The 16392-nt window shown below is 35.7% G+C and overlaps 1 protein-coding gene across 2 annotated transcripts in view; it reads right to left on the bottom strand.

Annotated features, from left to right (window-relative positions):
• iqsec3b (IQ motif and Sec7 domain ArfGEF 3b) overlaps positions 1 to 16392 on the bottom strand; it is a 239637-nt gene that overhangs the window by 116139 nt on the left and 107106 nt on the right. For both annotated transcript variants that reach the window (XM_088646983.1, XM_088646984.1), the window contains exon 3: positions 1988 to 2240. In XM_088646983.1, coding sequence (XP_088503109.1) covers positions 1988 to 2240 — 253 coding nt within the window. The remainder of the gene's footprint in view (positions 1 to 1987; positions 2241 to 16392) is intronic.

The following is a 16392-nucleotide window of genomic DNA, read 5'->3' as shown; positions in this document are numbered from 1 at the left end:
CAGACACCCAGAGGACTGGCTTTGCTGCAGTCGCCTCTGCTGACACTATGAGACCTGTTAGACTGGCAATATTATCGTGATTAGTGCAATTTATTTCATTGGTCAAGCCAGGACAAGTACCAGTGCAAGTACAATAAAAGATTTTGGAGATTTGCAATAACTTTTATTCCAGACAATAAAGCAAAGCAAAATGTGCAATCATCAAATAAACAAGAAGTCACAGTCATATACAAATGAATTCTCCTCATTTTTATTTTTTTGTACATGTACAGTATTTTAAGATGCTGAAATTAATTAATAAAGGTGCTTCTTGTGATACTGTGTGTCAGAAATTACGAACTGCACGTAAAACCGCACGCTCCATATTCACAATACCACCAACAAAATAAAAAAGTACACTATCTTCATGCTACAAAAAACTGCACTTAAATATATACGAATCAAAATATGCTTTGCGGCAATCATTCTACTTGGTTTAAAGAAAGGTTTCTTTAGCAGATTTCCCTGTTGGTACATCTACAGCCTAAATTTAGGTCTGATTGTGCAAACCGGAACTGTGTACAATTCGAGAGATTAAAGTTTTAACAACATGATGGCCAAACTCCGTAAAAGGGTGATACAATGCAATGAAGAATCAGTGTGAAGCACTGGTATTTGACCAGACTGTGAATTCCTCATTAAAGACCCTCATCACCCTGTCCCAGTTTCCTGCCTGACCTTTATGCCTACTGTATAGTCATGCACCTGATGCTTTACTCAATATTGCCACATGAACCAGGGACAATGCACACCAATAGTGTGACCTGCAAATAATCTCCCACCACAACAATGGCAAGCAACAGATCACGTTACTAATATAATCCATTGTGTTGTGTAATGTGTGACGTGAGCTTTGCTATAAGGGTATGCACAGTGCACAATACAATGGTTTCCACTCCCAGGAATTTTTTAGCTATAAAAACAGGCTTAAGGCTTTCCAAGTTCTGTTGAGAGAATGTTTGCTCAAAGTAGCTAGTTTTCATATACTGAATACACTATTCCAACTGAGTACCCATAGAGAACCGTAAGCTACTGTATACTTTAACGTCCAGAAATCTGTAGCACTGCAATGACCAAGGATATTGGGTGAGAAATACAATACACTTGAACAAAAAAATTAAAAATAGCCTTCTTCCACTGATTTGAGAAAAGATTAAAATCAGGCTTTGCTCTGCCAGACAATACTGAAATAATAGTAATAGAAGGAACACAATGTGTTACACATAGAGAGGCAGGTTGTTATATTTTCACCTGCAATTCACCTGCAATTGGTTCTCTGTTGCCTTTAAATTGCATTATGTTTTACTTGTTGCCCATGAACATTAATGCATTGTTTTTAGAGCCTGTTTTGAGATTCGTCTCTTACTATTGTAATACAATTATTTAACAAAATGATTACTAGAGCTGTGTGTGAACTCACAAGCATGCAAACCAGAGGATAAATTTCAGTCTTAAAAAAGAGAAAAGGATGCTTGATTGCCCCCCTTTGTAAGTCAAAGGAACCACATTAGAATGAAGGTCTGTAATATCACAGTAATTCAATACTGGTGTAAGCACAATCACAATGTTAGTGACCTGGATATACTGTAGCATTAAAAAAAAAACACTGGTGAATATAAATGATGACACTGAGAAAGTCAGAAAGTGTTCATCACATTGGAAACACTGATGGATTTGAAAGTTGGCATATCTGGATTCTACCTAATAGCAACAACAGAAAGGTCAATGAGATACATAATTTCAACAAAAAGCTTTATAATGTCTTTCCGTCCAAAAAACCTACCATGATCTCTATTTGTCTTCTGAGTTTATGTTTCTTCACCCTTCCAGCAGTGCAAAACACTTAATAAAAACAGGGTTCCCAGCACAGAGGGACGCCTTGCTCCACTGCTAAACCAAGCCTAGCCCCTGCTATACACCAACCATGACGCTCAGCCAGTTCCCCTACCTGCTTGTTTTTGAGGTCAAGCGAAAGCTCATAGTCGGAAGAGGAGGAGTGGGAGCAGGCGCTGGGCCCCTTGTTCCTCTGCACTCTCATGGGAGAGGCGGTGTGGTGGAGACTGGCTTTCTGCCCCGCTGAGGAGGGCCCCCCCCGGGCACCTGTGCCCTCCTCCACTCCGCCGGGCGTTGCACCCACATCATTCCCCTTGCCCTCGGTCTCACCTGCCTCCCCCAGGTCACAGCTTGCTGGATTGGAGTCGCTGCGGAAAGGAGAAAACTGAGTGTGAAGCTGCATTCTCCAACTTCTTCTGTGTTGGGGCTGTTGGGGGGCTTCTGCGTGTTTTTTTTTAGGGCAGCAGAAAGCACGCCATTTTCTTTAAAGGTTTCATGCTGACTGTGGATTTAAAACACAACGTCAAACACTCAACCGCGACAAACAAAAATTGGAGGAAATCATGCATTTCAGTTTTGTCTTCATGAGATCTTGAGAAAGACAAGTCAAAATGACTCCAGACTTGAAGTGGGTTTCGTATCTTCATAGTGGTGTAAGTGTACTACTGTCAGGTGAACTGAACACAATTTTTGCTATGAACTCCTACTGAAAAGAAAATCAGGACTCTGAGGGTGCTTGTGTCAATTTGGATTTTGTAAAGTAGCCCTGTTCCTGTCTCAAACATCCCTCTGACAGGCCAATACAGCTCCGCTTGTGTTGGCAGGAGGCAATTACATTTCCTAGATTCAGGTCTTAATTTATTAAAAATATATATATAATAATTTGCAAAACATTTAAGTAAAATATCCTAGGTAATTATCATGATCCTAATTACTATAGTTTATTTTAAAAACACTGCATGTTTTTATGTACATTTTCAATATACACGTGTACAGTAGATACTTTAAAACCTGATACATACATAAAAACTGTCAACATTTCTTTGTAAGAAACAAAGCAGTTGTAAATTAAATTTGACAACTATTGTATATTCAACTCATTAAAATTCACTCATCATTATTTATTTCTGTGCTCATATATTCACTTTTCAAATTTACGTCATTCAAACAATTACAGCAGGGAATTCCATTGTTGTTCTTCACACAATCAGTAATATTCCTGGTTCCCACTTCCAAAATGATTCCATACAACTGGAAAGGCCTTGAAGTCCAGTTCCTGTGCTGGTCACTTAATTAGTTTCAATGTGATTGTTGATCTTCGTTCTTCATTTAGAAGGTGTTGCTTGCTGTGAAGCTCAGATCAGCCGATTACTGTGAACATAGTTATTTACCAAGATGATCACTCCTTTTTTGTGACTTGCTTTTATTTTCCAGCTGTGCACACATAGCACCAGTTTTAGTTCTTTTATGTTCTCAGCTGAAGATGGTCAAATAATTATAAACTGTCCTTTGTAATGTAAATGTAGTTCTTCATCTGATTTGCTTTCTTCTTCTTCAACCCACATTATTTTTGATGGGTTCTTATAAACCTTTCAAACATGTTGCTTTGAGAATGTTTGAGATGAGTGCTTGTGTTCGAGGAAAGCAAACATGATTCTCATCTTGCTCCTTGCTGGTACGAGGATCATGTGAATAAAGCTTTAAACTCACAGTTCCAAATGTGGTAGAATAGGTGGCAAGAATAAAAATAAGAAATCAATTTTTTGAAAAAAATTGTTGTATTTGTATAATTTTGTAGTTTTTGCTGTTCACATAGTACATTCAGTATACATATACAAGTTTACAGTATGTGGGCATTGCAGTAGCTGTCCGAACATGCCCTGTTAATACTGCTTTGATTTACTAAGACTGTCATTTGTGACCTAACCTTTCTACTTTCTCACTGCAAAAGTTTTAATCTATTCCAAGATGCAACCACTCGATGGGAAAAACCAACACTGAGAAGAAAATGCATCACTTTGCACAAAGTAAGGTAGTTTTTGATCTTGCAATGTTTCAATTCCTTCTAATTCATTCTTGGAATAAATGTCTGACAAAGTCAAGATTCATAATACTATGAATTAGATTATGATGCTATCAAAGCAATTGTTTATGAAATATTCAGATCCTTTTTTAAAAATATGTTCCTGTATATCCCTGCCTGATCCATTCCCATGTACTGTAGGTCATCGACATGGTAGACAGACTCCTAAAGTAATCAATTGCCTTATTCAGAGTTTAGGAAACATGGTTTTTGATTCTTGAATGTTGGCATCATGGAGCACTCCTGTGCCCATTGATATACTGTATCCTGCAGCTTCTCTCAGCAATGGTGTGTTTGGAAGAAGGCTCTTAACCCCCTTACAGGATTATATAATTTTCCATAACTGAGAAATAAACCCTAAAAATAAAGATTTAACACTGTTATGAAGTCCGTAAGACCTAATATACTTCTGATATAGGAATATCTAAAACAGGTTACATCTTACAACAAGTGGAATAATTGTGTGTTTGTGCTCTTCAACAACAACCCCAGATTCTGTGGGCTCGGCTCATGTTCAAGCTTTAACTTGTCTTTGATGTTTAATGTTCTTAAGCAGATAGGTTCTATTAAACCCACTGAGTCACTCAGATTGGTATTCCTGGTTGTTTCTAAGGGTACCATTAACTTTAGTGAACAACGCATTACTGCGTTGCTATGTTTCATATGATATTGATTTGTAATTTGAGATGTTGCTGGGATGCCACAAAAATCGACACAACCTATAGAAACTATTTCATTAAGTTTCATTAAGAACAAGCTTTAATGTGACCAGAATTAAAATGAAAGGGCCATGAAAGGGTAATACGCTGCAATGTTCTCTTATCACTTTTTGATTTTTTAGCATTCTAACATCTTAATGAGGTGCATCCAAGGATTAGACATCTCAACTTAAGATGAATCAAAGACCTAGGGGCAAAGTCATAAATAGTAGCTTTTTTGAGCTGGCCATGACATCAGGAACTCCAGACCTCCAAAAGTATTTTTCTACCAGATCAGTCATGGCACCCATTTTTCAATAATTACAGGAAAAGTGGGACAGAAAATACTTCAAAGATTTCTTCAAGGCCAACATGAAGAAGTGCAACATTGACATTGACACAAAAGAGACTGTTGCCACTACCTCATATGGAGGACCTACAGTATATGAGTGTGCAATAGGGATCGCATACCATGACAACAAAAAGGGAACTTGAGAGTCTGGGTGAGTAGGAAGATACAGAATAAACTGTCATGTATACAGTACAGTATATGGGAGGATGAACATTAGGATATTCTGGCCGGTTTTTAAAAAAAGTGAATGATGGTCAAAAACTTTATTATTTGAGAGCTCAAGACTTAAAGGAGAAGGATAGGTCTGACAGGAGTTTAAGAAGAATTAGAACAGAAGTTGGAAAGCTAGCAAAAGTTTGTAAGCCTTAAGAATGGCAGCAAATCAGCGTTTGCTCAAAATCTACTGACACATGGACAGAACTAACTGTTATGAAAGCCATATACAGTTCTTTGAATTTTTTCACCTACAAATGTGCTAAAAAGTGGGTAGGAATGAACTGAGTTCAAAGAAAAAACTGCCAAAGTCTGTCAGGAGATCCAGCCTGCCAGAACAGAGCAAAAGACAGAACTGAATTCTGAACAATGCTGGATGTGTAAGAAAAATGCAGGAGAAATTTGATGCAGACAAAGATAAACATTGTCTGTGGCATTAGAAAAGCTGGTTGCAACAAAGGACAAAGCATAGTTTAATGGATGCTAAGTTTTGTGGATGCAAAGAGACAAATGCTGAGATTGTGAAAGTGTATACCAGATTCCTGTGCTTCAGAAAGTGAAAAGTGAAGGCAACGCTGAGATTGATAGTCCTTGTTCTCCATTAGAATTTAGTTAAAACATACCCAAGTAATGTCTTCTAAAATTATACACACAATTTTAGTGTCTTAAGTGTTTGCAACACAGCTATCATGTTATACTGTATCTTAATGTCTGACATAACCAAATTGCTCCCTTCCTGTAATGTTGTAAAAGTGTTGTTATAAAATAACTAAACAACAGCCTTCATGTGAATACTGTTAAAACAAATAATGTTACCTGAGTAGTGGCTTTAAAAAAGTTTGTTAGGATTGTATTTTTGTAAAGAATAAATCAGTCCAAACAGAAACTGAAAAAGCTGTATTCTATTTTGTTCATTTTCAGACTAGTCTCACAGAAGCAAGCACAGTCATTTTACAGTAAGTAGAAGAATAATACTATAATCCATCCATTCATTTTGTAACCACTTTATCCAATACAGGATCATGGGGAACACCAGAGCCTAACCCAGAAAGAAAGGGTTGCAAAGCACAACACCCTGGGCAGGACTCCAGCACATACAGTAGCAGCTAATACTATTATTTGTACAACAATGCACTTATTGTAAATAGTAGAATAATTAATTACCCAATGCATAATAAGTCACACAAATGGATGATGGGAATAAAACCATTACGACCCAGGAAATTAAAAGTACTATATAAGTTAAATGTAAATTAATTTTAAAAATGCTAATTAAATTAAGAGAAAGAAAGTTTACAATAGGAGGATATTCCATATGCCTAGCCCATTTGGTAGTTAGTAGTTAATTGATCCAAGGATCTCATCCAGCTGTTTCATTAAAGAAGCCAGTGTATTTGGTTTAACGACATGGTTGGGTAATTTGTCCCATACTCCCACAACCCTTTTTGTTCTCAGTTAAAATGCACTTCTACATACAGTAGTTTACATGTGTGCCTTCTGGGTTGTTTGTGACATTTATTATGTTCTTATGGGACTGCAATTTCATTCTACTCCCTTCCATTATAGTTTAAATGTTCCAGGATTTCTTGTAAATTTGTGTGCCAAGTCGACTGGTGCCCATCTTATTTGTATCTACATAGACAACAACAACGACTGGATCATTGCCTGCCCAGGATAAGAGCTTGTTTAATCTGAGTGATATCAGTCACCTTAGCTCCAATTGACAGCAAACTCTTGTCATCTAATTAATCTCAGGTGAGGTGTTTCAGAGAATGGTATCTCCAGCAAAAAACACTTTTTCTTTTTTAATTCTTAGTGATATACTGTAGGAATTCTGGCCTAGATCTCTCACGTGTAGTTCCAGGTGCTGGAGTGGGGCAAATTTGTCTGACAATGAGATGGTGGGTAGTGGTTTTTGGATGAGTTGGTAAAATTTAATTCCTTTCATCACCTAAAACGACTAGCTTCTCTCAGTCTGTTTTTCCATAACGTTTCTCTGACGATCCAGGGTTCACACCTTCCTGCATGTTGGTTTTGTCAGTTCATCAATCTTGTGGAGGTCTTTGAGTGCTGTTAGGTCATTTTCCAGTGTTGTACTGTACCTTTTTTCAGTCAGATTCCGGATTTTGTGTTACTTACCAGAGATGTACTGTAGTCCTGCTGTTGTGGTGCTTTTTGATGAATGCTTCTTGACACACCATGTTGCAAAAGATGAGAAAAATGGAGGAAACCTGTCGACATTGCAGGCATAAATCTTAAAAAGACAGAACTTATTTTAATCAGGGACAGCATCCCCACTGCCGTTAGGTACTGAGGTGAGATATTCACTTATCTTGTGATATGATTCCAGTGTACTAATAAGAGCAAAACCTGTGAAATGTGCTTCAAAGGATAATATGATGAAGTTGGTGCAACTCAGATACTCAGTCCAGGAATGGGCATTGCTCCCACCATTAATATCCATTGAATGTTATTATGAAGGTTTTTAGGTATTGTTAAAGTCTCTTGACAATATTGATTACTATTTGAAAACATACAGTAATTGTTGCAGAGTCAATTGATGGGCACTTACAGTAAAAAGACCTTTCTCTTTAACAGTATAAAGGACCTTTGTCTTTAACAAAAGTAAAGTACTTGCATTTGTGACATGGTGGGCATTTTAGATTTACAAAATGTCTGCAATATGTTTGAATTTGAAGTTAAAAGTATACATTATAATGTACTTAATAAATTATTTCATAGCTTCTAGGGAATAACCCAACCCACAGGAACCTTCTTCAAGAAGAATGTATCCTCACTGAGTCTACAGCTTTTCCTAGGCTGGATAGAGATCTTAATTAATTTAGGCACTGAAAAAATCAGATACTGTAGTTGCAAACTGTGACTAGATGTGGTCGTTAAATTCAATGAGTCATCCCAGAAAGTGCCATGAGCTCTGCAATATACATAGAATACAAAAGGTCTTGATTAAAGATGAAGAGTAGTAATTTCATCGGTTTTAGCCACAGTAAAATTAAATTATGAGTATTGTTTACATAAATACTAATTTATGTTTTATTTATTGCTTATTAAATGTGGCCTGGCATATAGACTTACTGAATGAACTAAGGCCTCTATCTTTCCCGAAAGCAGTCAAAGCACTGTATTTTGTTTAAACATTCAATAATTACTAGGCACCTACACAGGTGTGTCAGGACTCTCTGATTATGAGTATTTGGGCCTCCATAGTTAAAGATTTGACACTGTCTCTTTATGCACTGCTAAATTACACAAACTCTAGTGTTCAGTGATACTGAATGGCAAACCTTTAGGCACAAATCTGAAACCAACAAAAAAATTTAATCTGTAACCCAACAAAGATATGAACGCTGGAGTCTAGAAATGGAAATATAATCGATGATTCAAAAGTCTTGTAAGAAGTATAGTATAATTTGCATTGTTATCACTTAACATTCAGACTACATATACTGTCATTTAATTTTAATAGACAGAATATATCATTTATATTGTTTTGCCAATACGCACCAATTTTAATTATTTAATGTGAATCAATGTACTTTTCACTGTCCATTTTCAGTGGTAAACTTTGTGAATGGCACATTGGTGAGTGGTAAACAGGTTGTACTGCAGTCTACAACTGAAACCTACAGGAAGTGCTGCCTGGGCCTCTCTCCTTCCTTGGGAAATAAAATGTCAGCTGAGAATTCTTTGACAGTTCTCTAGCAACCACACTGTCGCAAGTCTGAGACCAAAAGAGTTCAGCTTCAGGGCTTAGAAGCTCTGCAGAATCGTCCCCAAGTTAGGTTGTTGTTGACTGAACAGAGGATCACAACAGATGGTGGGAACTGGAGAATAGCCACTGACAATCCTTCCTCTTCCTCTTCCTACTCACAGTGTGCAGCAACGATATTTCAATTCAGTCTAAATATTCCATTTCAGAAAGCAACATCCAGAGTGGTGGGAAGATTAAAAATTACTTTTATTTACTATTTATTGTTCTTAGATATGATTTTAGAGACACGGCACCCATCACTTTTCCTCTCAAGAATTCATCTTTCACGTGAATGCCAGCAGAAATGAGCCTGTATCAAAAGTATGTTTTGTGTTTTTTCAAATGTATACCACACAGATATTCTAGAGTAAGATACAATATTCTGTAAAAATAATGCTTATTGTGCTATACATATTTAATAAATTGTGTTTATAGGCCTTAAAAATTTAATTGGGAACGACTACTAATGCGGCAAAGTTTTATAGAGCTGTGTTTTATACAGAAGCTCAAGAAAAACATTCTTTTATCACCATTTAAAAATTATTTTGCAGATATATTAGTTAACTAGTTCACTGGCTAATAGTGTAATTTCTGTTTGTCCTTATGGTCACTTATATGTTTTTAATTTACTGTTTTTACCAGTGTCTTTTTATGTATGTATACAGATAATTGATTCTTCCCTTTTCAGCTAAAACCAATATGTAAAATCTATTCCAAATATATAAAATACTCTATGTGGTGTAAAATGACAAAACAATGAAAATACAATTTTTTTACACTTTACAAATCCTTTTTTTATTTCTTCAAAACTTTTTGTGTAGGAAGAGAATGAAATGAATCATGATTATCCAAAGTTAAATAAAGCGATAAAATGTAAATTAATGAGCAAAAAAATAAATAACACCAAGGCAAACATATGCAATCCAAAAATAAATAAATGGTAAATGGCATCCCTAGGGAAAGTCTTGATCTAACAGAATACAAGTCATTCAAATCATAAATGCATAATTGGTAAACATCATCAAAGCAACATCTAAAAATCAAATTAATTCTGTAGACAAAAATAACCACCAAATAATTTGTGAATGCTCTTCAGAACATTCTGCATGTTTATGTATTATGTATGGAAGTGCGTGTAAACATGTGTTTGTGTGTTCTGTGAATGTGATGTAAAAATATATCTAGCTAAAACTTTTCCTGAAAAAAATAATAATTATATTTTCTAAAACTCCATACCACTTTGGAAATCCCTTGATACAATATACATTATAATGTAATCGCACTTAAGTGATGTCCATGTTATATCTCTTTAAAATAGTTGTTTATAAAACATTTTATTAACAAACTGTACTTCTAGTGTAGTTACAGATACATCATAAATGAACCAGGATCTATCATGTCAGAGGTTAATGACTGTAGTTCACTGTTCTCCATTTATTACACTCCACAATATCCTGCAATATATATTTTGGTGGTCAAAAAGAGAACCTATTCCACCCATGTTTGTCAGATGCTGGTGCTTTAAAGAGATGTGGAAAACCTACATGCACACACTGACCCGCCGGGACCAGCCTGGGGACCCTTGTGATAACTGATGTGATATACAGTACAGGTACCCTTGAGGTGCTTAAATGACATGTTTTCTGTGCATGTAAATCATTTATGTTCAAAGATCATACTGACCTACACAGAAATAACCGTGGCATTACCATAGTGATCAAAGTTAATTAAGTTTTAATTCTCCTGCATTTGCACAAACCTACCTGCACATGTTAAAGATAATGAAAATTGCATGTGGCTGCATTACAGCCTAGACTGTAAGGTTCATAAAACCAAAAATTAACCCCACAGAGACTAGTACTGGGAAAGCACATCTCATTTTTAATTAGTTATTAGCTGGAGTATTTTAACTTGAGTGGCATACGTTTGGAAGACTGTGGTAATGAATAACAATAATATGTATACCAGTACTGTATACTGTATATGCAGTACATGAATGTACATATGCAACAACACACAAACAGATATTGAAGTGCCTGCATGCACACAAATACAGAATTACAGACAGGTGCAGAGAAAGTGTGGTAGACAAGGGAGTCAACACTTTTGTGAAACAATTTAATCCCATTTTCCAAAACACAGATTAGCTCCAATCCTTTCCCTAAATCTCATTTGGGCTGATAGATGTCTTCATAACTACATTGTAATTTCTATATTTAAAGTGCTGTGTGAGGAGATGACTGGATTTGTTACATCTCCAGAGTTAAATCATGAAGCCTCAGTTCATCTGAAGATGGTAGCTATCCAGAAGCCAATGCATTCTTCTGAGCATATTATTCATGTACTGTAACAGGCACATCCTGAACAGCCAGAGACCATCTCTATCCAGGTAGCTGAGTGGCTGCTTTATACAGTATCTATGCTCATCTGTCACTTACTTGGGCAGCAAACACACAAGTATCAATTTTGTGTTCTGCCTTTAATGCTTTCATGCTCACTGTCACCAATGTCTCTGTCTTCTTTCATCTACAAACATGATCTCCATCACAAATCCCCACCAAAGACCTTTTGCTTGATACATAATGGCTGTACTTTAACTCTCCATGTACTTTTATCCTTTTGTCCCATTTCTTTTTTTTCCACTCATATCGTCTGTATGAAAATTCAGCCACCTTTTTTGAATTAAGAATAATAGAGCAATAGAGTCCAGACATGCCTTTGATTATTAATGATACACATTCTCCTATATAGTATATTCTTCTTAAATTAATCAAACTTTAGTTAGACACAGCTTTTTCAGTAAGTGTTGGAAGCTCCCTCAGTTTGAATTTGTCTTAAGTTTTTTGAGAAAGTTCTCTTTTGCTACAGTTCATAATAATTAACAATAAGGGTGCTTAACTATATGCTCAAGTACTATTAAGGTGCAGTAATGCAATTCCCTACTGGAAGACACGTGATTGATTTTCTCATTGGCTGCATGCTCCAAAAGGGATAATTAGGACTGAAAGACATGGTCATTGATACACATACTTCATACAGTAGTATTAGAGCCAGTACAGCTTATTTGTACACTGAGAAAAGATCACCAAAAAACATTACAGGTGTGCAATCCTCTTTAACTGTGTGAAGAAATGGGATAGAGGGGGTAAATATGAGGTATATATAAAGGGGTGATGTAGGTGGAAATCTGAGCTACTATATCTAGGGTAAATATGGAAATTAGCAACTTGAAATGGATATAGAAATGTAAAAAGACATTTGCGATAAGGAATGTGTGATAATTTTTGCCTATGATGTCATTCTGATATACAGTAGATGTCTGTGGATCCCTGTAAAAGGATGCACAATAAAAGATAAGTTAATAATAGCCAGAAGAAGTATAATGGAGAACTGTCAACTTGGAGAAATATTTGATTTTGATTGCTCTAAAATGTTCCCTGAAAAGAATGTCTTCTTCCTGTTGTGCCAATGTAAATGGCAGGACACTTTTTACAAGAGATGTAATCAATGAGATTAATCAAAAAACATAATTCCCTTTGGTTATTTTGACATGTACAGTATATGTGTATTACCAGATATGTATTTGTTTGTCAAACAGCATTTCTTTTGCATGAGAAGTGCCTACGATTTCGTCACTTTTTATCACTTAGTAGTGTACTATACTATAAGCTACTATACTGTTGGTATAGTGGCTGTGCAAAGGTAGGGAATTGTGAAGATAAGAACATAAGAAGGGCACAAATGACTGGAGGCCATTTGGCCCCTCTAGCCTGTTTGGATCCAGGAAAGAAAACATTTTTTTGTTTGATGACTTTGGGAATAAAAGGGTGTTAGGGTGGAAGAGGAGGACACCTACAATCCAGTTCTGGGGAAATATGGGATTTTCTCTTGGGGTTAATGTTCCAAGAGCTCAGGTAAGGATCTTGTCAATGCCATGTGAATGATATTAAATGCATAAAACAGAATTCATTTTAATTGCTTGGTTTAATACATCTCATCACTGCATAAATGAAAAGGTCTGAGAAACTGAGAAAAGAAGAAAGGTCATAGAACATTTGGGAAAATTGATTGGGTCCATGGCTCTACTTTGATTCAAGCTTTGCTTTCTTCTGACTTCTGACACTCTTAACCTCAAAGTGGTGTAGCTATAGCCACATATGCAAGGAATACCCATGTCTTTTATAGAATTTCTTAGAACTGACTCCATGGCAATATTCCTGCAGCCTAAGACCAACCCCATCTTTGCTTTGTGAGAATTCATAATGTCTGTCTTCTAGCTTCTTCTGTAAAAGCCAGTTTCTCAATGGCTAGATTGTATAATTTGCATTTTTCCCCTCATTTAATGGGATAAGTGTAATATCTTATTATTCAGTACGTGTGCTAATAAAATGGCTTTGGCTGCTCGTCTGATCTGCTTCTTCCCTTAAGTTACATTCAGTTCTTAAAGGATTTTTCTATAACGTATATTTTTTTGTTTTATTCCAGAAGTAAATTAGCTTTTCTAAGAATGCAAAAACAGTATTGGTGAACACTGTTTGTTACTTAAGTCATTTTCCATCAGTTTTGAGAAGTGTTTTCAAAAGATTTTTTCAAAAACCTAATCACAAATAAGAATAGAAACTCTTGCAGAATATGATGTAAATACAGTATACATAGTATATATCAAGTAAAGAAAAGTAGACTGCATTTCAAAAATTGAAAAACATGAAAAACCACATTATGATGCTGTACTGTATATACTTAATCATATGAAAACAGATTTTGCTGACTTATTGTCATGGGAACCTACTGCTAGTTGCAATAAAACATTTAAAGAAATTGATACTAAATTACAGTATTTTATTGTATGTGGAAAATTGGTATGAGGACTGTTTTCTGCTTCATGTTCTTATACTGACATTTTAACTTGAATAGGAGTTTTACATTCCTTTGTGAAGAAGAAACCTTTACACAAAAACAATTGATCAGATTGGAATTAAACTCCTAAATTGTAGTGAGATCTTAACAATTATTTAAATGTAATATTAACAATTATGTAAGTTAAGTGTAGTAAAAGTCAAAACGTGAGAATAAAGAGGACTGCTTTAAAGCCAGACTACCACATACAGTACTGTATCATTATATGTCCTCGTACCTCCCACACTAGCTGCATCAGGAAACAAAATTATATTGTTTTAGCTAAAGAGGTAAGATTTCTGAGTTTAGACTTAGCTCTTCCACAAGTCCTATGAGAGAAATCTGGTACCTTAGGGTTAGATGCATGACTTCTTCTTTACCTAGACATGTTAAGACAAAACAATTGCTTCCTTTTGTATGCTACAGGAAATCAATGCTAAAAAAAAATAAAGTAACTACTTTCTATACCCTAAGAAAACTGCATTTAGTAACATTTGTTTGTCTGGGTTGCCTTTATGCACTCATGCAGGAAATTATCATCCTACCTCTTCTATTTCATATGCACATGCCTGCTTCTCTCACCCAGGGGGTAATCAGCCATCTCTTGGCACATCATTAATGCTCTTTATCACATCATTGCAATCAGCTCTATCAGTGCTCTGAGATTGCTATCATCTTTTTAGAAAATGAATCTGATGATCATGTTAATTTCACAAATGTTTCAAATCTTTCCAGTGATGAGAGAGAACAACAGAAAAAAAAATCCCAAATAAAATCCCCAGCTCAAAATAACTCTACAAATGTAATGAATGTCACCTAAGCTTGAAATCGGTCTATACACAACACAGAGGTGACATGCACAATAATCACTGATGTCTTTTAGAGCTCTATTTTGATCACTAAACTCTCAGTGAACTACAGTAATTTTTTATTTCCAGACCTTTCTCCCTCAAGTTCCTTAAAAAAATAATTCTTTAACTAAAACATATCATATTCAAAGTCATTTTGCTAAGGAAACAGCAGCTGCAGGTACTGTATTTCCCCCTAAACCCTTTTATGAAATTTCATATGAATTCTCTCCATTAAATTCTTACAATAGTTTTTGTCTTACAATTCCTACCTTTATTTCAGTTTACACATTGTTTCAGTTTCCTCTTAATCCTTTTTAAGCCTCCTTCCCCAATAACAATCTAAGGACATCTGATGAGTTCATCTTAACTCTATTGCTGTATCTCACTGTTCCGAGAGACCTACTGTACATCATCATAGACCAGCTCAAGGGTTGAGGAGAAAAATCTGTTTTTAATGATCCCCATTTCATCCTGATAATGTGAAACATTAATGATTTTCAGCCCCCTGGCTCCAACAGTTCCAAATGAAATAATGATTATTAATGAATAAATATTAATATTCTCATTTCTTCATAGCTTTTTTTATCTTTTTTAATCCTCCATTGGCAGCATGGAAGTGCAACTTCTAACATTTTACTACAATAGGTAGCATTTAGAATATGCCCCCCCACCCCACCCCCCAGTTTCCATCACTCTTAAGACCACAGAAAGTCTTTAAGCATTTTCTAATTATAATTGAAATGCATCTTGCCTCAAATTTGTCTACTTTGAGATCTTCCCTTTCCTGCCACATCTGTTTTTGTGCTTTAGATTGCAAATTTGCTTTAGATTGAAATTACTTTCGATTTGATCTTTCAGACTAAGACAAGACCTAATGCCTTTTTGTAAAAAAATGTAAGAAATACAGACTTAGTAAGTGTATAGTATAGCAGATAATATTTTATATTTGGGTGGCATGGTGGTGTAATGGTTATTTTGCTGTCTTAAAGTGCTACGGCCCTGGGTTCAATTCCTGGGGGCTTATCTACAGTATGTGGTCTTTGCATGTTCACATGGATTTCCTCCCTGTGCTCTAGTTTCCTTCAAATGTCCAAGCTGGTAGGTTAATTGGACCAGCCTAGACCCACTGCTGTTGGGATAGGCTCTGGCCCCTCCCATAAAGTGGTAACAGAATGGATGGATATGTTTGCTTTTACTGTACAAAATATTTCCTCAGCTCTTTCTAGAATCACAGTCTATCCCTCTCCATTTATTTCTTCTACTCAGTCTTGTGTTTCAGATGCAATAAAATGCTAAATTCGTCTCATTTATTTTAACCTCCACATTGTAATACAGTGTATAACTGTATTTTATATCAGATATACCAGTTGATCCAGGACAATGTGAATTAATTAAATAAATAAATCATCAACCCACATTACAAAGTCCAAAATGATATTCAAACCTCAGCTTCAAACTATCAGGGCAATGGTTAGTCCATAGAATAATGGTAACCTCTGACTGGCTGAATTACAAGTTCCCGTTATAAAATTACATACTCTTTGTTTTCTTTTATTGTTCTGTAACTGGCACAAAATATCCAAAATACAATGATATCCATGTTTTCTCAACAATCTTCTTTAGACATTCTAATAGGCTGTAAATATCACTCTGAT

This window comes from Lepisosteus platostomus, chromosome 9, assembly GCF_059453375.1.
Source record: "Lepisosteus platostomus isolate fLepPlt1 chromosome 9, fLepPlt1.hap1, whole genome shotgun sequence".
NCBI lineage: Eukaryota > Metazoa > Chordata > Actinopteri > Semionotiformes > Lepisosteidae > Lepisosteus > Lepisosteus platostomus.
Note: the sequence above shows the minus strand (reverse complement) of the source record. Positions and strands in the feature narration are given on the sequence as shown.